The sequence below is a fragment of the Populus nigra genome, chromosome 15, assembly GCF_951802175.1.
Source record: "Populus nigra chromosome 15, ddPopNigr1.1, whole genome shotgun sequence".
NCBI classification, from domain to species: domain Eukaryota; kingdom Viridiplantae; phylum Streptophyta; class Magnoliopsida; order Malpighiales; family Salicaceae; genus Populus; species Populus nigra.
Genome location: NC_084866.1, coordinates 847,097 through 874,457, shown reverse-complemented (window position 1 = coordinate 874,457; position 27,361 = coordinate 847,097). Strand labels below are relative to the sequence as shown.

Below are 27,361 nucleotides of genomic sequence, written 5' to 3'. Positions count from 1 at the left end.
TGAAATTAAAAAAAACAAAATTAATTTTGAAAAAAGGACCCAAAGCAAAATACAAAAGGCAGTTAAAAAAATGAAAACTAAATTTGATAAAAAAATAAAACGAAATAAAACAATGTAAAAGTCTAAAGTCCATCAAAATTAGCATGGAAAACCTGTAACATAGGTCATGAGGCAATGCCATACTCATAAAAACCAAAATAAAAAAAATAAAGAAGTAGATCCTCAATAAACTCATTGTTGAAGGATGAAATTAAAAAAAAAATTGATGTAAAAAACATTAAAAAACCAATGGCAATCTAGATTAGTATTTCATACACTGCATCGAAAAAATTTATGAATTCAATTCTTAAATAATCTAATGTTGAAGGATGAAAATAAAAGAAAGAAAGTCAATCTAAAATACGAATCCAAATAAAAGAAAAGGTAATTAAAAGAATGATGATAAAATTTGATATAAAAATAAAATAACATAATGTAAAAACCCTAAGCCAAACTAAGTTAGCATGAAAAATCCTTAACCCAGGTTGTGAGGCCGAGTTATCCTTATAGAAAACAAATAAAAAAAAATAAAAAAGCTCAATATTCAATAAATCTTAATATTGAAAGGTGAAATTAAAAATAAAATTAGTGTAAAAAAAAGAAAAAAAAAGACCAACATCAATTTGAGTTTAACATTTTATACTTGTGATTCAGGTTATGAAATTGAAATCACTGAAAAAAAACTACAAAACTCAATTCTCAGCAATTGAAGGATTAAACTAATAAAATAAAATTAATTTTACAAAAATATCCAAAAAAAACAAATATTAAAAAAATAAAAACTAAATTTAATATAAAAATAAAAAAATTACCCACTAATATTAATGGCCGATATAAATCGTATTTCACAAGCCTTGTTTGAGGTGTAGAAATTTTAATTTAGTGTACGAAAGCTTACATGAAATATCTTACATATATATATATATATATAAAAAGACTACATTACTCTCAAAATAAGTTAATGAATTTGTTTGGGAAGGGTAAATGATTATTTCACTGCAAACCTTTATTAAAATGTGAGTGTGTGCAGTAAAAAGCTATATCTTTTATTTTTTTTTTTAATTTGAAATTATAATGTAATTGTAATTATAATTGTAATTGTTCTAACCGCCAACGCATATATATCCACAACTTCAGTATGGTGTAACTGTTCCCTACAGTTGCCAAATAGCCCAAACGTGTCAGCTATTGAATGCCCAAGCAGACACCTCTCTCCCTCCCTCCCTCCCTCCCTCCCCCTGTCATCATGTGCGAAACCAAAAGGTCCCCTCCCAGCTTGTCTACGTGTAAGCATTTTGGCAAACACCTACTGTGCAAACTGTCCGTCTGATGCCTTCACTCTCTTCTACTCAATCTTGATGAGATCCCATTTCACCCAATGAGGAATGCCTTTGTCTATCTCAAGCGTCACCGCCAACTCTCTCTTCTCTCCAATGGCACCGCCTCCACAATCATCCGAAATTTCACTTCCCAGCGCAATCAATTTCCGCATCAAAAATCGTGAGTGAATTTTGACGCGAAGAGAATTTTTAACATTTTTTTAAAGAATTTTATAGTTTTCCATCATTTCTCTCATTTTGTTCTATATTTGTTTTGCAGGTTTTCTACGGCGCATACGAGTGTACACGGCGGAAGGCCGTCGGCGGAGTATGCGAAACTGAGGAAAGAATCACTGGAAAGTGAATTTAAACAAGCTCTTAGTTATAGCTCTAAAAAAGATTCAATAATTTATAGATTCGGTCCCCTTTTAGCTTTATATAGAGCAACTATCATTTCCTTTCATGTTTTGAAACTTACCGCCTGGCAGTTGTTCGTACACGACATCAAAAAACGTGCTGTTAAGGTATATTAATTTTGTTGTTTCTGTCTTTCTTTTATGCTTGACATGTAATAAATTACGTCACTTGTTTGTTTGATTAGTTTAATTTTTTTTTCAATTTTGATTATTTGAAAAAGAGGAAATTTATTGCAATTGGGTTATGATTTTTGTGCAGTTTCGTGAAACTTTGATCCGCTTGGGACCTTTTTACGTCAAGGAAAGTGCAATTCTTTTGAATTTGTTTCTAATTCTTTTTCGTTCCGCATCTTATGTTGCCATGTGAAGTTATCATCCTAAATGCTACTGGAAATGTCATCAGTTTGTTTTCCATTCTAGGCGGTGATGGAAAAATTAATAAGTTGTTGCTTAATTGGTAAAGTTGGCAAGTTACTTGAATGTCTAGGAGCTAGCATTTGGCAGTTGTTCTTTCATATGTGGATGTGAAACTTTGGAACATCATCTGCGTAGTGCATTGAATGGAATGAGGCGTAAATCATAATAATAATTGCAGCATAATAGTTTCTGCAGTTTTGGATCGATAGTTATTAGGATTGAAGAATTAAACAGCATAAAATTCTGTAACGGGACAGAATTGCTCTCTTATTCAATCCATTTGAATTTACAGCTTGGACAGGCTCTGAGCACTAGACCAGATATATTGCCGACTGTGTATTGTCAAGAGCTTGCTAAACTACAGGTATGGCTTCCTTCTTCCACAAGTGATTCCTTTTGTGGGTTGTATGATCTGATTTCACGACTTAGACTTTACAAATGGAGATTTTGTAATTTTTTACTTATTTTCTTGGTCTTATAGTTCAAGTCCTTCTCTTATTGCTAGGATCAAATTCCACCATTTTCAACTCATGTTGCAATTAAATCAATTGAATCCCAGCTGGGTCGCCCTATCACACAAATATTTGCTGACATTAGTCCAAAGCCTATTGCTGCAGCGTCTTTGGGACAGGTGTATAAAGGTTAGATGATCTCTTCTGTTTAGTGGGAAGATTACATACCCTTATTTTAATTGTATAAAATATCAACTTACCTTTATAATTAAGAGGAGTATCTTGGTGTTTGGGAGATGATCCTTTTTGTTTTGACTTTTAAGAATGTAAACTAAATCTTTCCACTTGTTTCAAGTATTGCAGCTCATCTGCATTCTGGTGAACTCGTAGCTGTTAAAGTGCAGAGACCTGGTATGCATCTTTTATTAACTCTTGATGCCCTGTTATTCCGCATGGTTGGCGGCCAATTAAAGCGTTTTGCAAAGGCACGCAAGGATCTATTAGTAGCAGTGAATGAGATGGTGAGATATGCAAGAAAGTTAATAGAAGTACCGCGTGCATATCATACTAATGAATTCCAAAAACTTTTTTGGAGTAGATTAAATTCATCTTGCCGGACCAGACTTTTTGGACCATGAAAAAATATATCAATTTCTATTTGCCAGTTTAAAGGGTTTCATATTTTATTAGCTATTATGAAAGCACTCGCTGTATTGGCACAATGTTAGCTTGCCTAACTGGTCAAGTCACTTGAAAGGGTTTAAGGTGACCCAGCATCAATCTGGCTCCTACCAAGCACACTAGGATTTGAGGGAGAGGGATGAGAGGGTGGGCTATCCCTACTGTGTAGTTTGAAGCCCAATAGGCCTCCCAATGAACCCCAAAAAATGCTGACATTCTTGAATTCAATGAAAGTTCAGGCTGGGCAGCTTGGTGCATGGAATTTAGAACACTTCTACGAAAAAAGCTTTGATAATTCTTTTGACATGCTAACAAAAAATTTAAGTTTCAGTACTAATGTCTGTTCTGTGTGTCTTTGAATAGATTTAGCTAATGGCCTACGTGAGGCCAGGTGTTGGGAGATGTACTATTGATACAATATTTCCTTTGTCCCCACCTTTGTAGTTCCATAATATTTAGATAATTGTAGGCTAAAGTACATCTCAGATCTAGATTACCAAGTTTTGTTGTTCTCAGTTATATGACAATAGGAAATCATAACAAGAGGAGCTTACTTTTCACTGAACAGACAAAATGAAAATTTAAGGAGTGGCCTCTCTCTCTCTCTCTCTCCCCCATGTTCACACAAACAAGAACACATATGGACATGAATTGCTTAGAATTTTATTCATGCTATATATTCCTCTCAGTTTTCGTTTACACGCATAGCATCTTCACAATCTTTTTAATGAGGTTGTACATGCTTATGGACATCCTCAGGTCTATCTTGAATGAACAGGTCAGGCACATGTTTGATGAAATTGATTACATCCTGGAGGGGAAAAATGCTGAACGCTTTGCTTCTCTATATGGTGATGACCTACGCGTGTTCTTTGATTCTTTCACCCTTATTACTCATGTGTAGATGATTAAGTTGACGAAGGCCATTAGTATGTCCTATATGACTTTCAGTGTCCTGTTTGAATTCCAAAGTTTTTAACCCTTATATAACGACACATTTTGATCAATCCACTGGTGAGGTATCTTCTTCATGACAAGGTGTAAATTAACTATTGAACAACAAACCCATAAAGCATTCCTATATTTATATTTTGCAAGTTAAATTTGAATCATGAAAAGCCAATGGTCAAATGTAGCATGTGAGGAAGTTGCATTTATAACTCTTGTGCTGCCTATAAGTTCAATTATGAAAACTCATTAGTCACGCATGGTGTATGAGGTTAATTTCCATTTTTTCCCCGTCAGTGAGTATTGCTGTGTGTTGGCTGTTATTATATGTATCCCATGATTTTCATCTGGTGATCTGGTAACTTTCTCAAGCATGCAAATTCAGATTAATGAACTCTGCTTGTTTTCATCAGGTAATGATCCAAAAAGTCGTCAAAATGCTACAATTGGTAATACTGTGAAAAATGAGAAAGAAAATTGCATTAAAGTTCCTAAAATATATTGGGAATTCACTCGCAAGGCTGTTCTTACAATGGAATGGATAGATGGAATCAAACTAACTGATCAAGCTGCCCTGGAGAGGGCATGTTTGAACAGAAGGAAGCTGATTGACCTGGTATGTTGCTATAGGGCAGTCCTAATTATTTACCTCGACAGGTCATAATGATCATCCTTTGTTCCTTGTCCGTGTTAACTAAATACTCAAGCCTTTCAGATCATGGATTAGTAGATGAACTATTAATCTTTTTATTGGTTTTATAGGGATTATACTGCTCTTTGAGGCAGTTGCTTGAGGAGGGCTTTTTCCATGCTGATCCTCATCCAGGGAACCTTGTTGCTACTGACAGCGGCTCTCTTGCATATTTTGACTTTGGAATGATGGGGGATATTCCTCGCCATTACCGTGTGGGACTTATTCAAGTGGTAATGACTTCTATTAGTAATTTTCTTGTGTACCAACTCTAGCCTTTCGTTATGCTTGTAGACCTTTTACTAATCAAACTTTTTTAAGTATTCTTGTAGATGGTATATTAGTTGTTACATATTTCCAGTCTGGACAGTTTCTGATGAATTCAAATGTCAGTTTCATTCCTTATCACAGCCATATTTTAACATGACTTGTCAATTTAAGTGATTGGCTTATCATGCTTTCATTTTTTTCACCTAAACTACCACAAGCTACTTCATGTAATGTTGAAACTTCCGTGGCTTGAGAGTGCATGTGCTTTTGATGAATGCTTGTGTGCAAATTTACTTGTCTTTGATTTATGCTGCTGCTGAATGCTTCCATGCAATTTGCTTTAGAATTGAGATTTTGCATTTGTTGATGCATTTGCATTTCTTTCAGCTTGTGCACTTTGTTAATCGTGACTCTCTGGGTTTGGCAAATGATTTTCTTTCTTTGGGATTTATTCCTGAAGGGATTGACATACAATCAGTTTCAGATGCACTGCAAGCATCCTTTGGTGATGGGACAAGACATTCTCGAGATTTTGAGGTTTGCACCTGCAGTTCATGTTCCCTTGTATGCATACACACACAAAAAAAAAAAAAGGGGAAGAATTTATGTAAATTTGTATGATGTTGAAGCACTGAATAGTGAGCCTCATGGCTTAATGGATTTTAAGGAATCTGCTATGCCTCTAATCTCTTTCTCTTCTTCTGCAAAGCTCATGTTGACCTTTTCCCTTGGTTTCAGGCCATATTGAACCAACTATATGATGTTATGTATGAATTCAACTTCTCACTTCCCCCAGACTATGCACTGGTGATAAGAGCACTTGGATCACTTGAAGGCACAGCAAAACTTCTGGACTCTAATTTCAAAGTTGTTGAAAAGGCATATCCCTTTGTAATAGGGAGGCTTTTGGCAGACTCAAATCCTGATATGAGAAGAATTTTGAGAGAACTTCTCATTTGCAATGATGGATCTATAAGATGGAATCGGCTAGAGCGCCTGGTGGGTTACTTCAGAACTCACAATTCGACAGACTTCTAATGCCATAGTGCTTGCATTGTTTATCTTATAGTGAAAGACATTCCTGCCACTCTATAATTTTTCCTTTTCTTTTATTTTAATAATGTTTTCAAAGGTTGATTATAATATGGTTGATCAAATTAATGCACCTCTGCTCTGAGTAATCTCCTGAAGTCATTTCTGTCTTGTTCCAGGGGGAAGCAATATCTGAACAAGCTTCAGACTCAACTGAAGAGTCCCCTGATTCTGAAGGAAATTCTTCAGATCCGCTGGGATGGAAATCATTTGACATGCGTTCTGTTGTTAATGCCACAGAAGATCTTTTGCTATTCATTCTATCTGAAAAAGGTGGCAGGGTGCGCGTTTTTCTTCTCCGTGATGTGATTAAAGCGGCAGATGTTTTTCTACAGGATGAAGTTGCTGGCGTGTTAAATGAGAAACCTGAAGCAAGAGAGGCGTCAGACTCTGAGGTTTGTTAAAATTCACTTTGTTGCTCTAGTCTTACAATCTGGCTATTGATAGCTTGGAGAATTCGTCGTGCTGTAGACCCTAGAATAAATTCCTGAATGCAGGTTGTAACAGACGAATGCAGGTTGCAACTCTGTTACAAATAAACCACACGTAACTATAGAAAGTTCAATTTAGAGCTCTATTGATTGGTTATTAATACAAACACAGTCATGAGACCGAAGAAAGAATATTGCATAGGAAGATTTTGTGCTGTCATGTTTGGAGAGGTTGCTGTTAGGTTTTGTTATTTGCTTTCTAACCTCAACTTTGCAGGTAAATGCCACGCACACGAGAGTTGCCAAGGGTTTTCACTATCTACGTCAAGCAGTAAAGCTGGCCCCAGAGTTGTGGACCGCAATGCTTATACGCATGGCATTGAAGCCCGAGGTTCATAGATTTTCCTTTGACATCATTTCAGCATTAATTATGCACTTCAGCCATAAACTTCCTGAAACTTTTTGGATTTGTATGTCTAGACATCTCCACAAGTTGGTGAGAAACCACACGTCTGATGAACTATAATAACTGATACAACCAATCTAGCAGCTCCTTTATGATCATCATTTCTCTTATGTTTCTCAAAGTGACAAGACATACAAGTTCTTGGCATGCAATGTAAGAACGAACCCACTCCCACAGTAGTTTTTGACGGTGAACAGACATTGAGATATCTGATATTCCATGCTTGCTGCTGTCGGTGAGGTTGGTGAGGAGGTCAGGAGAGAGGTGTTGAGTGTTGACAAAGGAAATGGAGTTTCCACATGGCAAAATCATTCAAATATTTTCTTGTCTCTCTTTCAGTCAATAGGGGTGGGAAGAGAGTAGTTTTGATCAGAAACGAAACTTTAGAGAACCTTTAGGCCCTTGCTTCTTTCCTCATGACATGTCTCCCTCTTCAGACCCATTTTACTTGTTGCCAGGGAACTTTAATAACCCTAATAACAACCCTATTTGGCTAGAATAAGCTACTCCTGTAGCCATTTGGCAAGGTTCAACACGTTTCTCAATTTTGTTTAGACAAGTGGAAGTTATATGGTTGTTGCTTAATTATTAAACTAAAGTCTAGGTTTTTAGGGTGGTTTCAATGCTATATGAAGCTCATTGGAAAATGATATTATGGTATCACATTTTGTGCATGTATTATTGAAAGATCTCAACATATTAATCAAATCAAGAGATAAATAAATAAATAGATCAATGGAAGGAGCAATGGACGTCAACATGGTTGTCTATGTAATTGGAATCAGACAAGATTGACACTTCATCATGCAAGTTTGTCAAGACCTTTTTCTGTTGTTTTTCCTGTTTTCAAAATCATGCCATGGGGTGCATCACTGGACGGTTTGTTGCATTTATAGTTATCAAATCTATCAGAATTGATAAGATAAAAGAGTCTGGATCACCTATAGTTTGATCGACTCGTGGGTCATTGGTTAAATAGTTTTATTAAAATAATATTTTATTTTTATTGTGGTGATCTAAACGAGTTTAGATTATATTTTGTTAAGTTGATCATGTTTGATCGAGTTAATATTTTGTTCAATTCAATTAGAAATTGAGTCCATTTCAAATTTTGAATTCTAAGTTTCTTACCTGAACCCTATTTTTTAAAAAAAAATTGCAAAAAAATAATCAAGTAATTCAATACTATTTCTTACTCTTCTCATGATGCAGCAGCTCAAAAATGAGTTTCTTAGCTTTTAATACACTTTTAAGTGACTTCTTTGCTTATCATCCTAGCTTTAAGTTACTAACCCAAATATGCTCAAAAATAGTTTCTCATGCTATCCAACCATTCGCAGTCAGAACCCCAATTAAAAAAGTCAACTTATCATTAAGGGATATGTGAGATCCAACTGCTTTAAATAAGTAATTGTTTTAACCACAACCAATTAAAGGATAAGAAGACTTTTATTCATCCAATCAGGCAAACACTGAAAAGAAACAAAACACTCAGCTGCACCACAGCACAAGATAGAAAAACTTACACCTTCACGTGCATGGATGCCACGTGTGGAGTCAATGATAAAGTAGCAAATTTGGACTTGACTTAGTCCCCCTTTCCCTCACGCAACGGCTACGCGCACGAATCCCTTACCATGTACTGGAAAAACAACTAGAACTACCCTTCCTCTTTTCTCGCTGTCTATATTTCTTAAAAAAAAAATAAAAAAATTGATCCATCTCCTTCTCTCTCATTTTTTTCCTCTCTCTCTCTAAAAACTGAATCCTGCCTCTCTCTCTCTCTCTCTCTCTCTCTCTTTCTGTCTGTAGCGTCGTTTTGTGCTTTCACGCCTTTTAAGCGTTTCCGTTTCACTTCGTGGCATTTTGTTTCTCTTCTTTCTCTCAGGTCATTATCTCACTCCATTTATTTATTTATTTTGTCTATTTTTGATCGTGTGAAATAGGAACGAATTTGAGTCTAGTTTTTTTTTGGAGATTTAATTGGTTAATGCAATTGTTATTTATTTTTTTATAATTTTGAAATGTAATTTGTTCTTTTTTTTTTTTAAGATTTAATGTTTCTTAATTAATGTGATTCTAATTGTAATCGAAGATCAAAGCTAGATGATTTGATTTTTTTTTTAGTTTTCTATTTTTGAACAAGTAATTCCTGAGAATTCTGAGTCTTTGTTTTTTAGATTTTATGTACTTTTGATTTATCAATTAATCAACTTAATTATTATTGAATTAGATGATTTTTTTTAAAATTCTATTTTTGAATTTGTGTGTTAATTTATGAGATTAGGTTAATAAATGTAATTTAGGTTTGATTTTGCTTGTGTTTTAAGCTATTTAAGTTTCCTAATTTTTTCGTATTTGGGTTGTTTTGCAGGTTAAGTTCCTGAATTAGAAATGATTTGAGTAAATGTTAATATTAGAGGGATTAAATTATAACAAAGTGTATTATAGAGGAAAATTATTAATTCAGTCATCATCATTGTTGTTGTTTGTGTAATTGTGATTAAGGAGAGAAGTGTGTAGTAATTTTGTTGAAGGAATGGGGTATTTGAATTCAGTTTTATCATCTTCAAGCCAAGTTTATGCTGATGATGCACCAGTAAGCGGTGGCGGTCTCAGGTTTTTCTTAATTATATCTTCCTTGTCTTTGTTAGCTCCATAATACTAATGTTTTGGTTTGGTGTGGTTCAACCAATGATGAATTGTGTGTATTTGGTAGTATGTTGTTGTTTATGACATGAGTTATTGCTTTGCTGTTGTTTTTTTGTTGATTAATATTTGATTGTAACTGGCAAGTATCTTATGAGTTCTGGCTATGAGATTCTTATATATGACTGATGATTAATATCCAATTGTGAAACCTTTGGTTTTTTTTGTTTGAACATGTAATTTGGATTAAGATAGTCTTGAAATTAATGCATATATGAAGCCCGCAAATTTGGAAAGGTGTATCATATATTCTGTTGATATTTGGTTCTTTGGTTGATTGTACAGCTGCTTGATTATTCTCTGTGATTTTTTTGCATGTCGTTTTCAATGCATCGGTAACGTATAACATGAGAGGAATACAACTTAAATCTCAGTTTTTTCATGTTCGATATGTAACTTGCCTTGAAAGAAGCATGCTAGAAAGCCTTGATTCCCTCTTTTATGGATCTGACTTTATTAGATTTGTCATGTTGGATATGCCAATGTGTGGTGGAATTAGTTGTTATGTTCTCGCTCACTCTTGTAGTTAACTTCTAGAATCCCACAAGACATGTTTTATGAACTTTCCTAGTTAATTATCACGTCATGTGGTTTTGACTACTTTGTCTCAGACATGTGATTTAATACTATGAACAAACAGAAACAAGATGCTTTAAAATTTTGAAATGTAGCAAATAGAACTTTTAACTCAAGTATTATTGAATTTCTGTAACCAGCACTTCTTGTTACTCTCCAATTTGTTTTTTTTTTTTAACATTAACCGAGAACTGGCATTCATGTAAGCCATTTGTGATGCGCTACATAATTCTAAGGATCTCATTTTGCATCTCAAAGATTACTTCTTCTCCTCTTCCTCTGCCCTGATCATCTTCCTAAGTTCACAAGATTTGTCTTGATTTGAACTGTTTTCTGCAACAGTCAGAACGGAAAATTCAGTTATGGATATGCAAGCTCTCCAGGGAAGAGATCTTCCATGGAAGATTTTTATGAGACAAGAATTGATGGTGTTGATGGAGAGATAGTTGGTCTTTTTGGAGTTTTTGATGGTATTTCTCTTATGCTCTGTGTTTCTTCATGTAGATACATAGCAAGATTATGAGGCCATTGGGAATTGCATTCCAAACAGCGTTTCACTAAATTATGAATTTTGTTTTTTCTTAAAATTAATATATTTTTAATGTTTTTGGATTGTTTTGATGTGCCAATGTTAAAAATGATTTTACAAAAATGAAAAAAAAATTATTTTGATGCATTTTCGAGCGAAAAGTACTTTGAAAAGTAACTGTTATTACACTCCCACACACTACCTTCATTTTCAGGATTGTGTAATGCAATATAGATATGACAATGGGAACTTTCTACTAAATGCATGATGCAGCAATGTTAGTTTGATTAGCAACTATAGCATCCTACTTGCCACTAATCTCAGTAATTGTTGGCGCGTGACAGTTATTAGCCATGCAAGCTTGTTGTCTGATGCTGTGATTCTCCATAAATACCTTTTGCAACTTCTTGGGTCAATTTTCTCCTTTACATGCCATGTAGTGCATTATTTTCTGTCACTGACATGTTGTATCCTCAACTAAAGTAGTATCTAGAAAAAATGAGACCATCATGCTTTCACTGACATGTTGCATCCTCACTAAAGTAGTCACTAGACATAATTGAACTATCAAGTCTTAGCTCATGCTGAGGTGGTCCACACCACTTTGTTATGCCATTATTTAGGTCAATGATTAATCATGCCTTCTTTTTTTTGTATTGTTGCTAGTTAGTTGAAGCGTAATATAATCATGGCATATTCTTTGCAAGAGTTTGCCTTTTCAGATTTATGAGAGATAATGAAGCAAACTTTTCTGGTATGGGTTTTCAGGTCATGGAGGTGCACGAGCTGCTGAATACGTGAAACATAACCTTTTTAGCAATCTGATCAAACATCCAAAATTTATTTCTGACACCAAATCAGCTATAGGTATCTCATTTCCTTAGTGCCAATGTTCCTTTTTTTTACAATTTTTAATTCCTCATTCGAAGAATCTGATGTTTAATTTTGAATTGCTCCCTCTTTTGTCAGTTGATGCTTACAATCACACAGACTCTGAATTTCTGAAATCAGAAAATAATCAGAACAGGGATGCTGGATCAACTGCTTCTACAGCTATTCTTGTTGGTGATCGTTTGCTTGTCGCTAATGTTGGAGATTCCAGAGCTGTCATTTGCCGGGGTGGTAACGGTGAGACTGACAATAGTTGTATAGCCACTTGCAACTTCTAGGATTCTTTTCATTTTTTCAACACGTGATGCATTTTATGAAATCGCTACCACCAGTTTGCTTTTGTTTAAGTTGGCTATTGCCAAGAATTCCAAACAAAATTTTCAATTCATCGTCATCCGAGACTGTCTAAAGAAATGATATAGCGTAAGGCTACATTGCTGTTGTCAAGAATTAGAAAGAATAATGCAGAAGCAGAAATGATGGCTGAAAGGGAATCTTGGTTATATGAGTAGGTATCATTTCACTCGTTATTGGGAAGCCTTAATACAAATCAATTCATCGTCATCCGAGACTGTCTAAAGAAATGATATAGCGTAAGGCTACATTGCTGTTGTCAAGAATTAGAAAGAATAATGCAGAAGCAGAAATGATGGCTGAAATGGAATCTTGGTTATATGAGTAGGTATCATTTCACTCGTTACAAATCAATGTGAACCTTTAATATGCGTACAAAATCGTTCTTTGAAATTTGGAGAGCTCAATCTGTGAGCTTCAGTTATAGTCCCAGGGTGTTTTTTTAAGAGATTAGTGCAAAAGATTTGCCCATTGTGAAGTTCTATAGCATGTGTTTGATTATTGATGGAATAAAAGTGTATGCTATGGTAAGATGTAATTTATAAAGTTTAAGAAAATTTAGTATTGGCCCGTTAAAGCAGGACAATGACAATGAAGCAATACAGATAGAAAGAAAACCAGATGCTCTGGGATGGAGCATTATAGATTATTTTTTTGATTACTGGGGTGTTGACTGTTTAGTTGTTAATAATTAAGTCAAACTATCTTGCCATTTTCTTCAGCTATTGCTGTTTCCCGAGATCACAAGCCAGACCAGACTGATGAACGACAGCGGATTGAAGATGCTGGAGGATTTGTCATGTGGGCAGGTAAGGACTTAACCCAGCCTTTTGTTTTATATACTTACTGAAAGCTTTTTGGCGATAAATTCTTATGATGACTGAAAACATAATGATAGGTACTTGGAGAGTTGGTGGCGTCCTAGCTGTCTCCCGTGCATTTGGTGATAGGCTTTTGAAGCAGTTTGTTGTTGCTGATCCAGAAATCCAGGTCTGATTCTTAATCTATTCAAAGAGCAAGGGATGTAGGAAGAATGGTTGACAGTATTCAAATTAAGATATATCTTAAAAGGATAAACCTTCCAAATTTTTGAATCTCATTACTCGTGAGCGCATATACGCCAGCACCTAGATGTTTACAGTGGTGTGTTTTGGAGATAGTAATTTATCCGCAAATGCTTGAATATTGCTGAAGTGTCGTTGCATTTTAGGGTTCTCGAGCCTTGTATTGCTTTTCTCCTCTCCATCTCACTTTTGAGCATGTTTTAGCCACTGACATTGTCATGGAAACTGTAGGAGGAAAAGGTTGACAGGTCCCTTGAGTTTCTCATCCTTGCAAGTGATGGATTATGGGACGTTGTCACAAACGAGGTTTGGAACAATCTCTTTTTGTTTCCTTGATAACACTCTCACTGCGAATGATCTGGTGGAAACTGGCCTTTAATGCAATTTAATAAGGTTTTTTGCTTGTGAAAATAAAAACAAAGGATGGTGTTTTGCTGCTGCCATCACCATCTGATGCTTCATCCGTTCTCCTCAGGAAGCTGTTGAAATGATCAAGCCGATCACGGACCCAGAGCAGGCAGCAAAGAGGTTGTTGCAGGAGGCGTACCAGAGAGGAAGTGCAGATAACATCACCTGTGTTGTCGTTCATTTCTTGGGCAATCAAGGCGCTACATCTCACGGTGGCTCTGTGTGAGCGTGCTGAACTGGTGCTATGCTAGGTTTTTATTCTGACCAAAGGATAAATATGGCCAACATTAAATCATGCGGTGCAAAGCCAATCATGATAATAGCATCGTATTATTTTCGAGGATAGATAGATGATAGAAGTCAATTGGCTGCCAAAGCGTATTTGCATGCTTAGCTTACATAATCGTGTCTTTGAGATAGCTAGAACTGTGCACTTGTGAATCTGTAAAGAGTCTGAAGTCTTATGTTTTATCCATTTCATCCGTCTGCTGTAAATGCGGTTCGATACTCGTTTTACAGCGGTTCGATACTCGTTTTCTTTCTCTTGCTAATTGCATCTCTGTTTCGGTTTTGCTCCGCCGCCCGACTGAAGCCTCTTGCTCCTTCTAGGCCGCGCGGTCTTAAACCTGTTATCAATTGTCGAATTGAATGAGTTTATGCTGCCAAAAAAATATCAGTTAGAGGGTGCTTCTTCCTTTATGCCATGAAAAGTCTGTGATAGGCAGTTCAAAGCGAAGGAGAAAAGGCCAGTTGTTCTGCACTTGCTAGCTTAAAAATTAATTCGTCAGCTTCATTTTCCTCCCCAGCATAAAATCATAAATTAAAAAAAAAAGTGTGGTTTGCTTCCGAATTGACCGTTAAAATTTAATTGCGGATTCATAGAAGCTGCCAATGGCAAGACCACTTCCACCATGTTGGACCTCAACTGGAAAGGAAAACGAAAAATAACATTAATGTAATTAATTAAGGATGACGTGAACTCAATGCCTTATGGCAAGAAGAAAATAAGGCGTGCGAAATGCTGCCTAGTTTTATGAGATAAAGAGAGGACTCAGAACAGCAGTAAAGTAGGATCGGCAAGGCAAAATCTTGCCATTACGTCCGGCGAGCGAACATGCATAGTGTCATCATCGTCCTCCTCTTATATGATAGCTCACAACAATTGACGAAAAACACACACACAAGAGAGAGAGAGAGAGAGAGAGAGAGAGAGAGAGAGAGAGAGAGAGAGAGAGAGAGAGAGAGAGAGAGCAAATCAGCTGCAATGGTGAAGGGCCAGGAGCATGTTTAATTTATAGGCATGAAGCGTGCGTAATGCTGCTTAGTTTTATGAGATAAAGAGAGGACTCAGAACAGCAGTGAAGCAGGCTCGGCAAGGCAAAATCATGCCATTACGTCCGGCGAGCGAACATATATGGTATCATCATCGTCCTCCTCTTATATGATAGATAGCTCACAACAATTGAAGAAAAACACACGCACGCACGCACACACAGAGGGAGGGGGAGAGAAGCTGATAAAGAAAGCAAATCAGCTGCAATGGTGAAGAACCAAGAGGAGCTTGTTTAATTTATAGGCATGAACTTTCTAAGAGGACAGTGCCTACAGGTTATTTAATTGCGAGCTGGAGGTCTTTTTTTTTTTTATGAATTATTTGCCTTGCTCACCAAGGGTTTAATAATTAATTATACATAAAGTGTACAAGCACATGAGCGTCTGCCTAATAGTGGTCACAAAACGACTAATGCTATGCTTGCTAACCAAGGCATGAATAACGTGGGGGGAAAATAGTGATTTTAGCTATTAGTTGGAGAATGAACATTTCTTTCTTATTAAAATATTCTTTAACCATATTTTATACATTAAAAATTAGTAATAAATTCTATTTTATCTAGCCACTAGTTTGTATATCCGTACTATATTTAAATTTTTAAAAAATAAAACAATATACAAGTCTCAAGAAATTTTTTGGTATTTTCATGAACTCACATTTATCTCACATTCACTAACTACTCCAACTACAACATGGAATTGATATAAGATATTAAAAAAATATATTAAAATACTTTACTATTTATATAAATAATAATAAAAACTATAAAAAAACCATAGTCTTCTTGCCTTGTAGTGTTTTTATAGGTAATTTACACCTAGAGCAAAAATCTCTTCTTACAACTTGCTATAAAATTCAAATACAAACAAACTCAATTTTAAAATATTGTTTGTTTTTATGAACGAACATTATTTTCAAAAAAACATTTGAAATTGTTTATTTTTAAAATTATTTTGTAATATTTTAAGATCATTTTGATGTATTGATATCAAAAATAAATTTTAAAGAAAGCAATGCTAATGCAACCGATCCTACCAAACATGTCAACCGATCTGTTTAGAATTATTTATATTTAAAATTGATATTGATGTCAAAAATAAATTTTTAAAAAATAAAAAATATATATTATCTTAATATATTTTTAAATAAAAATAATATTTTAAAAAAACAACCGACCCTACCAAACATTCTAATGCCTATACAACACAAACCTTGAACTTGAAATGAAAAGAATCTGCTTTTCAACATCTTTATTGAATTGTACCATGATGTTTTTTTCATGATCTTCGTTATTTACAAAGGCATGGTCCCTATCTACCCACCCGTGACCATTTTAGCAGGAAAGTTGTCATATGGTATTAGGGTTAGTCGCTACGAACACAGATTTTGAAGTCCTGTTTAATGGGCTTATATGGCACCAAGAAGAGCATGCAGAGCTCCGGCTCGACCTTCAAATAAGCCATTTGAAAACTCCAAATCTTATTAAGGAAAATGTTGAGCAAAATTATTACATCTCTTCTTTGTGTTCTAGTTTTTGTGAGTGCAAGTGCTTCGCTAGTTATAGGTTTTTGTTCTATCCTTGGAATCGTCTTAGCTCGATAGAAACTGAATCGACCACCATTTCAAGGTTAGGGTTCGAGGGAGCCTCCTCTTCCGTAAATCTTCTAATTTCAGAACTCAAAATTCTTACTAAAAGAAGATTTGAATCCGTGACTCTTCTCACGAGTTAGAATCATATTGCTCAAAATTTGGTTATAGTTGGAAGCTTGTATAATTGTTGCATGGAGAGTCTTAGCTTCTTTTTTTCCTTTTAATGTATTCTGTGTGCGTTTCGATTTAACTATATTTATATTTTTTAAAGTGTTTATTTAATCATCACATATCATAGTTTTACACTGAATTTAATAAAAAAACTTCACTGTAATTGCAAAAACTAAAGCAATAAATTAAATCTCATGCCTAGACCTAACCTGCTGATTAAGAGAGTATGGAAAATAATTAAAATCTTGATTGAAAAAATTATAATTTACAGTTTATTTTTTAAAACTGTAATTACAAAAACTATCGCTATAAATTAAATCTCATGCCTGGACCTAACCTGCTGATAAAGTATGGAAAATAATAATTGAGTTGTTGCTGGTAGTTGGCAAAATGCAACTTGTCATGCCAAATGAATAGACTAACTATTAAATTTTATAATAAATAAGAAAAAGTTGACCAATATAATCCATTCGGAATTTCATTAATTTTTTTTTAATTTAAATGATTTTATTTTGACTATTGTTTTAAGTTAATCTGAGTTAATCGTAAGCATGAGCTGTGGATCCACCTCCCATGGAGTTTAATAACTGTTATAGATAAAGCTCGAGCCATAATGCAATCATTTATTTCAGGGCATTCTTTGAAATTTCGGCGAGCAATCAACACAAGCCACCAAACAGATTGATACAGTGTCCATATCAACTACAAAGAACCTGCAAATTCGGAGACTAATTTAATCACAAAGGCTGTCCAAAAACATCGAATCCTGATTCGCAAATCTGTGAAATCAAGAGATGATTTTCTTCATCCCATGATCTGATTACTTTATCAAGAAAATAACTTGCATCCACCCATAAGATCAGTGATTCTGATTTTGCCTCCTAAAATATAAAGAAAAAACTGTTCTTCCACATGCTTAAATTACTTTTTTAATCACATCAAAACAAAAGTTTAATCCGCCAGTGGCATCACTGATCATAAGATCAGTGATTCTGATTTTGCCTCCTAAAATATAAAGAAAAAAATGTTCCTCCACATGCTTAAATTACTTTTTTAATCACATCAAAACAAAAGTTTAATCCGCCAATGGCAGCACTGATTTTGATCTGACCACCTTCCATGAAAGAGCCAGCCGACAACCCATCTTTCAGTTCTTCCTCAGCAATGGAATTGCCAGGAAACAGGAAGCTCATTCTTATCAAAAACAAAACTCATTACCACTTAAGAGCTGCACAAATTCAAGGGTCTCTAGCGCTCAGTACCATCATTACAAGATAGAAATCCATTCTACTTATATACAACACCACTGGTGGGCAACAAAGATTACAACATCAATCTCCTATACAAAAGGAGATAAAAAAAAAAGACTTAGAATTATTGTGACAACAAGGAGGGAGTGATCACCAATGAGCTTGAAGCTCATCGGAACTCACCAGTCTTCTTGTGAGGTCGACAAATTCGAATTCTAGCTTTGTCAATGAAAGACAAGTGAAATTAGAACGATGGAACAACACCGAATCCATACAGACTACTTCGATCAACCTCGACTTCAGTATCTGTACGTTTAGCAAACCTTCCTTTGATTCGTGGCCTTGTTTCGGCATAGGCTTTTCTTGATGCGTATCGAATTGTCTTCTCGAATTTTCTGTTCTTCCTCTTCTCTCTGTACCTCAACACCCTTGCTTCACGGTCAACTGCCGATAGTTGCACTGTCTGGTTTGCTGACTCCATTCCGTTGCTCACTGATCTACTACAGTATGGGTTAGATATGTCTGTCAAGGTACTTCCACTTCCATCTGGTACCACTCCAACATCAAGAGATGAAGAAGAAACCTGCAGTGAAAGCTCATAAATTGAGGACTGGAGATTCATTACTTTATTCTTTCTATAAGAAACAAAACATTCAATTATGAAAACTTACACTGTGGCTCAAGGAGTTATAGCCATAGCCACCACCAAAAGACTTCGATCCAGTAGAGAAATCCAACTCATAGCAGCAATGATCATTGACCAAAGCAGGAGCTTGAAATCCTAGTTTGTTACTTTGCACAGGCACCACCCCATCAGTAGTCCCTGAACTGTTCTGCTCTTGCACTTCCACTTTTGGATCCACATACGGATCCAAATCCAAATACGGATCCATTTCCGAACCAAACACATACTGACCGGTATTCAGATCCACACTATCCACCCCCTTAGTAGTCCCCCCACCCGGGTTAGGCAACAGCCACGACTCCGCCTCTGCCTCCTCCCTGCTAACATCACCACGACCACCATCCACTTCATCAAAGTACCGATCCTCCAACAAGTTCACGGCTGCCCCACCGCCGTGCACAGTGGAGGACGAGTCGAAAAACGGAGTGATAGGGACACGCTCGTGCCGACTAGCGAGAGGGTTTGCCGAGTGGATGTCACGGTCACAGGTAACACAGAGAGCAGCCGCGTCTGCCTTGCAGGTGAAATGGGCTGGGGCTTGCTCACAGACTTCGCAGACCGAGACACGCGCGTGGCGAGAGGCAAGCTTGTTTGCCGCGTGGATTTTGGAGTCGCAGCTGATGCATAGAAAAGCTGAGTCAGCTCGACAAAACAACGTTGCCGTTGCTGACTTGCATGAGTCACAGAGCTTTGAAGCCATTGAGGAAGAAGATGAGGAAGGCGAGTACGAAGACTCTGAAGCTTCTCTTCTGTAGTGTTGTGCCTTCGTCGAAAGAGTAGGAACTAGGAAGCCTAGTTTTGTTGGATTGGTGGTGCTGTGGTAATGGTTTCCCGTCGTCTATCTAGTGGGATCCTGGAGATCTAAGGATTGACAAATAGGAGATCGACATGTGGATCGAGCTTAGCCAAATATAAAGGATTTCGATTGGGTTTTTTTTTTTACTTTTTATCCGTTTCTTTTCATCCGTGGCTATTAAAATATATATAAGAAAATAACTTCATCAGTTTTTTATTCCCAATACTTACTTGTTTTTTAATCATAGTTGTATGTAAAATAAAAATTCTCAAAATTTTTATTTATCAAAATAACTCATTTTTTCATAATTATTCATCAACCTCCTAACCCACTAAGAAATCCTATTAAAAATTAAATTAACTACAACTAGTTATTTTTATTGATAATTATTAATTAACCTACTAAATTAATAAATCCTATTGAAACTTAATTTGACTGCAACTAATTATTTCATTGAATATTATTATAAATATTAATTAACCTTAATAAGTTAACGAATCCTGTTGTAAATTAAATAGATTGAAACTAATCGTTTTCAGTAATAATTTATCATAATTATTGAGAATATAATGACTTAAATAAATTATTTTTTATTTGTAGAGGATAAATATTTATTTAAATTTTAAATTAAACTAAAAAACCTTCATGAGAAGTAAATTAAAATAATTTTTAAATTAACATAATTATTGATCGAAGAAAAAAGAAACACAACCTTCATGAGAAGTTAACTCCTTTATCTTCTAAAAAATCAATTCTCATGATTTATTTCTAAATACTGTGAAGTACTGCTTTGGAATTAGTTTGTCCATATGAAAATAAATTTTCATATATTATTTTGTAATAATTATATTGCAAGTGCATGTTCAGTATATGATATTTTTTATTTAAGAACATTAAAATATATTTTAAAATTTTTTAATATCATTAAAAATATATATAATTTAAAATGAATATATTTTTAAAGAATTATTAAAAATAAAAATTACCGCACTGAAGGGGTCAGGTCACTTGTGTGTAGAGGTAGAGCCCACGGGAGAAAGGAAGCGTTTTCGGCGTTTTGTTGGCGAGCATGAGAGGAATAGGGACATTATTATGGGAGGAAGGAGGGTTTGAATAACGTGAGCGTGGGGGGGCCCAGAGGGGAAGGGCAAGTTGATGATGTTCGAGAGGGATCTGCAGAGAGGGACTTCGGGGTTAGCTGGCATGCCCTTTCCTATCCTCGAGTTATGGGCAGAAAGGAGAGGGGGGAGTGTTAGCATGTATTCGGAGACTATTGTAAATAAATGAAACCGTGTGGCCGTTGGATGAGACCTTGGAGCATGTTGGAGAGTTGAGATTTCAGGGAGATAAAATAAATGGTCCGAGGAATGGTTGCAATTGACTAGTATTCAGAAATTAACGTTTGGGATTGATTGTGCGAAAAATATATTAAAATAATTCCTTTTATTTTATCATTGATATATTAACAATCATCAGAAAATATTAAAAATATTTTTTAAAAAAATAAAAAAACAGTTATAAACTCACTCCCAAACAATCTTGAAAGGGAATTCGAAGGAAAGTAAATGGCATGCCCTCCTTGTGATCTCCAAATAACCGGTGAGAAGTGAGAACAGCAAGTGGTTCTAGCAATGAATGTAGTTAATAAGAAAGTGCATAAAATACTCCCGATGGGTTGTCGAGGTTCAAGTGAATCCTCTTTCCTCACGTTACCATTCTGCTACTTGGACTTCGATGGGATGGGTGTAAACAGATCTCGGACTGAATCTCGAATATCTTTTTTTCACTTTGATTTTTCTCCAAAGCACTTCATGTGTGCGCAACTTGCTATCTCGGTATCCTAAAGCCCAGCGAACTATTAATCTGAAAAGTACGGCCACACCGCAATATCAAACCACAACTTGTTGGATTTAAGACCTGGCCAACCTACCCTCATCTAAGCCCAAAGTAAAAAAAAACAGCAACCAAAACCAGTAGATTAATTCATTCTGTCTAAACTAGTCAAAATTCAAATTAATTTTTTTTAAAAAAAATTGCAAAACAACATCATTTTTATTTTTTTTATTTTGAAAAATTATAACAATACCATTTAATTTAACCAGTTGAACCAGATCAACTCAGGACAGCTCGGTTTAATAGCTTTGATTTGCATACTCGTTCTGGCCTCAAATGGTGTAAAGAACGACAAGCAAGCATCTAGGCAAATTGATCAAAGTTTTGGAGCCAATGCCCCCTAGCGTGCAGTTTGTGTTGGTCGAATTGGATAGCCCCGGTTTACAACTCGATTCACAGCTCACGAGCTCGTCGGGAAAGAGGCCTGGCTCAATTGTTTGGAGCATTCTCTTCAAAGGCAGTCAAAGCCTGTGTAATGCTAATGAAGACTCACAGTAAAGAAGAAACGCCCTCCGAACTTAACAGAGACTGAATTGAAGGAACAACACAAAAATAAAGGTAGCAGCCCATAGTGTATTGTGTTAAAGCAGTATTACAAGAAAATTATGTATATTTGCATCACTTTCCCCAAAATCATTATGTAAGCCAGTACTTTAAGCTCCAAACGAAAGTAAGAAATTGAGAAGTCCGATCGGTGCCGAGTTTGAATAAGGGATAATGATATTTACTGCTCCAGCATTTTTGTACATGAGATTATGCTCGTTCTGGGACTTCCTTGAACAAAGTTAGCCACCTCCTGACTTTAGAGTGTTGCTCAACCTGCAAAAGTTGATTTCCGCTTATGCATTTATGTCAAGTAATTACTAGGCACCAAACTCCAGTACCATAGAGAAAGCAATCGCATATACAATGGCACTATAGAGCGCGGTAACCAAGTTGTGGATATTGTGTGAAAGCATGTAAAAGTGTGCTTGCGACCCCATTAGGCCTGAAGAGATAAGATTTTGAATCCAGACTAACATTTTTTATGAAACAAAAATCTGAAGGTTTCAAGATGTGAAGGGTGAAGGACAATATGCGATGTTGGTCCCACGCATGCAAGTCCCGGGAAGGATAAATTGGTTAAGGTCCTAACCTTCACTAAAGATAAAATATGCTCCTACCTAATGAGATTCACATGCTTAACAGAACATGTGATTCACAAAGAACATATGACAAAACAAATTGCTATCTACCATGTATGAAAACTCTATGAACCAAACCAATCTTTTGTTTCATTTCCAAACCAATCACCATACAATCAATCAAAATATGCATTATCAATTAGACTTGAGTAGGATGAGAAAGAAACATGGTCTTGGCAAAATGGGGTTTTCTTTTCAGGATCCAAAATAAAATAGATTGTGATGCAGGACAGCCTAGGGGCTGTTCTGAATCTGACTTTTTTGAGACTGTTAGAACATTATTAATATTGATTTGTGATGGAATACGAAGAAGGATGTGGATAGATTCTAGGAGTCACACCTAGGGTTCTTAAGAGCCCCCCCTAAGAGGAGATCGAGTCACACAATCAAAGCAAAATGGCCGGAAATTATCTGATATTATTGCATCCTAAAATATTGAAAGGCTACATTCTTATTTATAGAGTTTTGGTTGTCCAAATCCAATAAGGACAAGGATTCCTAAATCTCCAACATAACTAATCCTATACAGAATAGGAAAACCTAATAACTTTAGCACTAATAAAATACTAAACAGAAATAAAATACTATAATTTCCAGCATATCTGAAAATTACTAAAATACCCTCACGAATTACTCAAGTCCCCAACTAAGTTTTCCATCATTAGCCACATGCCAAATAAATGCGTGAGCATTGGAATCATTCTTAGATCGCCTTCTAAAGGCCTTTGGGGGATGCTGCCAGCATGCCCCATCAGTTTGCCACTTTATCTTCGCGACATCAAATATTAACCACACTACATCTAGGTGATACCATATATGATAAACCAGCATGTAATCCTTTGGATTTAAGGATACATGCACGTCCGGTAATTTATGATAAGAATGCTTACCAGTCCAAACCCTCAAAGAGGCCTTCACCCTTTGTGGCGCAAGCTTTGAAGATGGCCCATTGGCGACTTTTTATTTTGTGCAACTCCAATGCCTCAGTCACAGCAGCATCATCAAGTGCACCAGGGAGATCCTGTTAATATAAAGCAGTGGTTGTAACATGTTATAAGAAACTCCAGTGGTTGGTAACAGATTTTTTTCCCCATAGAATGGAGAAGTTATATTGAAAACTTTTGGCTTGTATTGTAGAAACAAATCTGAGAGGATAAAGAAGCCTACTTTGGGATGATCAAACCAATCAATTATCTACGCCCATATAAATATAGGAACTACCAAAATTCATCCAAATTGTGGATGATAAAGAAAATAGTCTTCACCTGCTTGTTTGCAAAAATGAGGACAGCTGCACCTTTCAACTCTTCCTCCTGCACAATGCTCCAATTTCATAAATTAGAATTCTTAGATGCCATCAGAGCTAATGAAAATTGGTCTGTTTTCCAATAGATGTAAGCATGATAAACACGTCCCTACTTACATGAGAAACAAGCCTGTTCAGAATATAAAAGAGCTGACAAACAAACGGATATTTCATTTCTTTTCTTTTCTTCTCACTCTCTAGCTTTTAATTTTTGTGAAGAAATTGTTAAACCTGATTGATAGCAACCAATAATCCCAACAACTCACTATCCCATAAATTGCACTCCCCTTTTCACATGGCAGACCATATGAAACTGGAACCCATATTTGTTGTCCAGATATGTTGCATATTATTAGAAAAGTAACCTACTTAACTCCACAGCCTCGTACTAATAATTGTTATCTTCAGTATATCACATTAATAATCACCAAATTTATGGAATAATTACAAGTAACAAATCAAGAGACTAAATCTGCTGCCTTTTGCTTGCTATCCTTTTCCATTCCCCAAGCAATCAAAAGAAAAGTCAACATCTACATTGAAATTGAAGTGGGCAACCTAGACCAATGACTACATCTGGGAGAATGTGAGCAAACATTACCAACTAAGCTAGCATTTAAATCTGTCAAAGTAAAAAAAAAGCAAGACAAAGTTGTAACAGCATCCTTGAACTCTACAAACTAATAATAAAACAGATACTCTGTAAGTACCTCCAAAATTGAATGAAATTCTTCTTTGGCTATTCCAATTCTTTCCGTGTCACTTGAATCTACCACATAAATTACAGCTTGAGTATTTGGGAAATAACACCTCCAATATGGCCTGAAATAAACAAATAAATTCATTCACAGGGAAGGGATGAGGGAATAACAGACTACTGCATGCCAAATATCTACTACCAAGGAATCAGAATAGACACACAAACAACTCGAGAGAGAACTAAGGATAAGTTCATGAAGGATTTTAAGATCATTGAAATTTAATTGATAGCTTTTCTGTAATTGTGCTCCTTAACGACTCATATATTCTTTATGCAATACGAAAAATAAATGCACCTACGTTCCTACTAAGAACACCGATCAACAGCAAAGGTGGCAAACAAGTTCTACACAATGTATACTAAATTTTCTTCAAAGAAGAAGGGAGAGCAGTTACCTGATACTTGTTTGTCCACCTGTATCACCAAACCACAAAGCAATTTAATTTACATTGATTTCATAAACTTAAACAGCATAACAAATATACTAGAAAATTACTATAGAAAACCTCCTTGATTTCATTAACCCAAAGGCAACAAATTTAGAACCGAACAGCCATTTCACACGCCCTTACAGTTCAAGATCCACACACTAAGACCCTTTAAGAAAAACCGTAAACATCTGGTGTGAAACAAAAATTGCTAAACAAGCTAATCACAATCAAACCCACTTAACTTGACCCCTCAACTCAATCACTCTACCACACATTAGCTGTCAGTATCTCTTCATTACATAGTAAAACCAATTCTAAAACTATGTTACTTCTTAGAATAAAATCAATTACTTACCTAAATCCCACACTTGGAACTTAATGTTGTTATACTGTACAGTTTCCACATTGAACCCAATTGCTACACCACATTTAAAAAAAAAATCAAATTTCCATCAGATTAGCTGTAACAAAATAATAGGGAAAATCATAGCAGAAAAATTAATTCCCAACTCAAAAAAGAAGAAGAAGAAGAAGAAGAAGCTCACTTGGGATCGTGGAGACTACCTCTCCCATTTGAAGCCGATCTAAATCAGAACATAAAAGGGAAAAACATCAAAACATAAAAAATAAGTAGAGGTAGAAAAAACCCACAAAAAATAGCAGAAAAAAAGAGAGGGGGATGTTACAAAGAATGGTGGTTTTGCCAGCATTGTCGAGACCGAGGACGAGGATTCGAGCTTCTTGATTACCAAATAAAGAAGAGAACATTCTACTAAACAAAAGACCCATTTCTCTATTCGCTGTCGTGTTTTCTTATCTTCTTTCACAGTTCGTTCGACAATTTCTTTGTACGTATCACGAATTCAATCAGCTTCGCAGGTTCTTTCTTGTTCATAAGTGCTGGCTGCTGAAGCTACTTTCTTTCTTTCTTTCTTTTTGCAAGCAGGCCGAAAAGAAATTATCTTTTAGTTTACGGGCCCAAACCATAGAGTGTTGTGGGCTATGAAGTTGTGGCTTCTAGCAGGCCAGATGGGCTAGAGATCAAGGATTGTTTGTGAGCGAGCTCGATATGAATAGTAGGTATTAAACTTTACCCGTTAAATCCAAAAACTCATATTTCAAATTAAATAAAACAATATTGATTTAATAAAATCATGATAATATATTTAAATTTTTAATAATTTGGTAGAATTAGTTAAATCCGATAATACCTATTATTTAAACTGAAATGATTGGCTTGAATTAATATGATAATCTATGAGTTAATCTGATAACTTAAAAACTTAAATTATTTTTAAAATTAGTTTCTGACTAAGTTTTATAAATACCTATAATACAAATAACTTAGTTTTTTACGCAAAACAATTATGTTATTTTATCTAGAATTGATGTGATTGTTTGTTTATGAAGAATTGTTTTTTCACAAAAGAGTAGTTTGTTTGATTGATTGCAAATAAACAAACTATATTTGACAATTGTGTATATCCAAAGTTTTTTTTAGTCAATAAATATAATTTTTTTCATGATGATTTTTAATTTAAATGTATAATAAGATTAAAATTTTATAATTAAACTATCATAAATATAAAATACTAAGGTGACTATGATTTCATTTTTTTTCTTTGAATAGTTATAAACTTGGTGTATTTTTTTAATAAACAAATAATCTTTATTTTCAACAAATATATATATTTTTCAATTTTTTGATGAAATAAAATAGAAAAGAAAATTGAAGATACAAAAGGGAAATGATTTATTGAATATACCTACAATAATTTCCATCAAACAAATAGATGAAATATTTATACTCCAATTTCATGTATAACCTTTTTATTTATTAGTTTTTATCAAAACAATGACACATGATGCAAAAGATGAAAATACGTGCGTGACCATGGTTGTTAAAAACGAGTTTTAACTCGTAAAATTATACGATTTTACGAGTTAAAAGGTGTAAAACGTGTAAAATCAAGTTTAAAACTCGAAAACCAGTAAAATCAGTCAAACTCGCATAAAATCGGGTCAACTCGGAAAAACCGTGAAAACTGGTCTGATTTCACGATTTCTATTGAAATGAAAAACAAGTACCCTTTTCTGCTTTACCCTTTCCCCTGTCCACGTTTCCAGTCTCCACCCTTCCCTTTTTCTGCTTTACCCTTTCCCTTTTCCCCTTTCCCCAAATCACCAGCGACCAACTAGATTAAGAAAC

General features: G+C 35.2%; 4 protein-coding genes and 1 long non-coding RNA gene across 6 annotated transcripts; 2 read left to right on the top strand and 3 right to left on the bottom strand.

Moving 5' to 3' along the window:
• Window positions 1-1,243: 1,243 nt before the first annotated feature.
• Window positions 1,244-7,320, top strand: LOC133674599 (uncharacterized). The gene is made up of 13 exons (XM_062095802.1): window positions 1,244-1,539; window positions 1,639-1,882; window positions 2,034-2,075; window positions 2,484-2,555; window positions 2,697-2,832; window positions 3,007-3,164; window positions 4,103-4,175; window positions 4,686-4,888; window positions 5,035-5,196; window positions 5,621-5,770; window positions 5,972-6,232; window positions 6,445-6,720; window positions 7,034-7,320. The coding sequence occupies exons 1-13, from the start codon at window positions 1,418-1,420 to the stop codon at window positions 7,280-7,282; spliced, it is 2,148 nt and encodes a 715-aa protein (XP_061951786.1). The 5' UTR covers window positions 1,244-1,417; the 3' UTR covers window positions 7,283-7,320.
• A 1,531-nt stretch (window positions 7,321-8,851) lies between these two features.
• LOC133674354 (probable protein phosphatase 2C 59) lies at window positions 8,852-14,329 on the top strand. Of its 2 annotated transcripts, XM_062095409.1 has the most exons (9): window positions 8,856-9,110; window positions 9,597-9,841; window positions 10,850-10,977; window positions 11,805-11,903; window positions 12,006-12,164; window positions 13,004-13,090; window positions 13,180-13,271; window positions 13,577-13,651; window positions 13,821-14,329. In XM_062095409.1, exons 2-9 carry the CDS (start codon window positions 9,762-9,764, stop codon window positions 13,977-13,979), a joined length of 879 nt encoding a protein of 292 aa, XP_061951393.1. In that variant the 5' UTR covers window positions 8,856-9,110; window positions 9,597-9,761; the 3' UTR covers window positions 13,980-14,329. The 2 variants fall into 2 exon arrangements, with proteins under 2 accessions (XP_061951394.1, XP_061951393.1); XM_062095410.1 differs by lacking the exon at window positions 13,577-13,651 and having other exon boundaries at window positions 8,852-9,110.
• Window positions 13,319-15,391, bottom strand: LOC133674355 (uncharacterized). Its single transcript, XR_009835212.1, has 2 exons — window positions 14,153-15,391; window positions 13,319-14,013 (listed from the first exon to the last, which is right to left on the bottom strand). It is a non-coding gene; the product is annotated as an uncharacterized LOC133674355 (long non-coding RNA).
• Window positions 15,392-18,114: 2,723 nt separating this feature from the next.
• On the bottom strand, window positions 18,115-19,635 carry LOC133674188 (zinc finger protein CONSTANS-LIKE 4-like). Its single transcript, XM_062095202.1, has 2 exons — window positions 18,769-19,635; window positions 18,115-18,680 (listed from the first exon to the last, which is right to left on the bottom strand). The coding sequence occupies exons 1-2, from the start codon at window positions 19,480-19,482 to the stop codon at window positions 18,342-18,344; spliced, it is 1,053 nt and encodes a 350-aa protein (XP_061951186.1). The 5' UTR covers window positions 19,483-19,635; the 3' UTR covers window positions 18,115-18,341.
• Window positions 19,636-21,966: 2,331 nt separating this feature from the next.
• On the bottom strand, window positions 21,967-26,087 carry LOC133673974 (ADP-ribosylation factor 1-like). Its single transcript, XM_062094928.1, has 8 exons — window positions 25,839-26,087; window positions 25,698-25,736; window positions 25,508-25,570; window positions 25,117-25,135; window positions 24,672-24,783; window positions 23,921-23,968; window positions 23,546-23,676; window positions 21,967-22,290 (listed from the first exon to the last, which is right to left on the bottom strand). The coding sequence occupies exons 1-8, from the start codon at window positions 25,939-25,941 to the stop codon at window positions 22,257-22,259; spliced, it is 549 nt and encodes a 182-aa protein (XP_061950912.1). The 5' UTR covers window positions 25,942-26,087; the 3' UTR covers window positions 21,967-22,256.
• Between the last annotated feature and the right edge of the window lie 1,274 nt (window positions 26,088-27,361).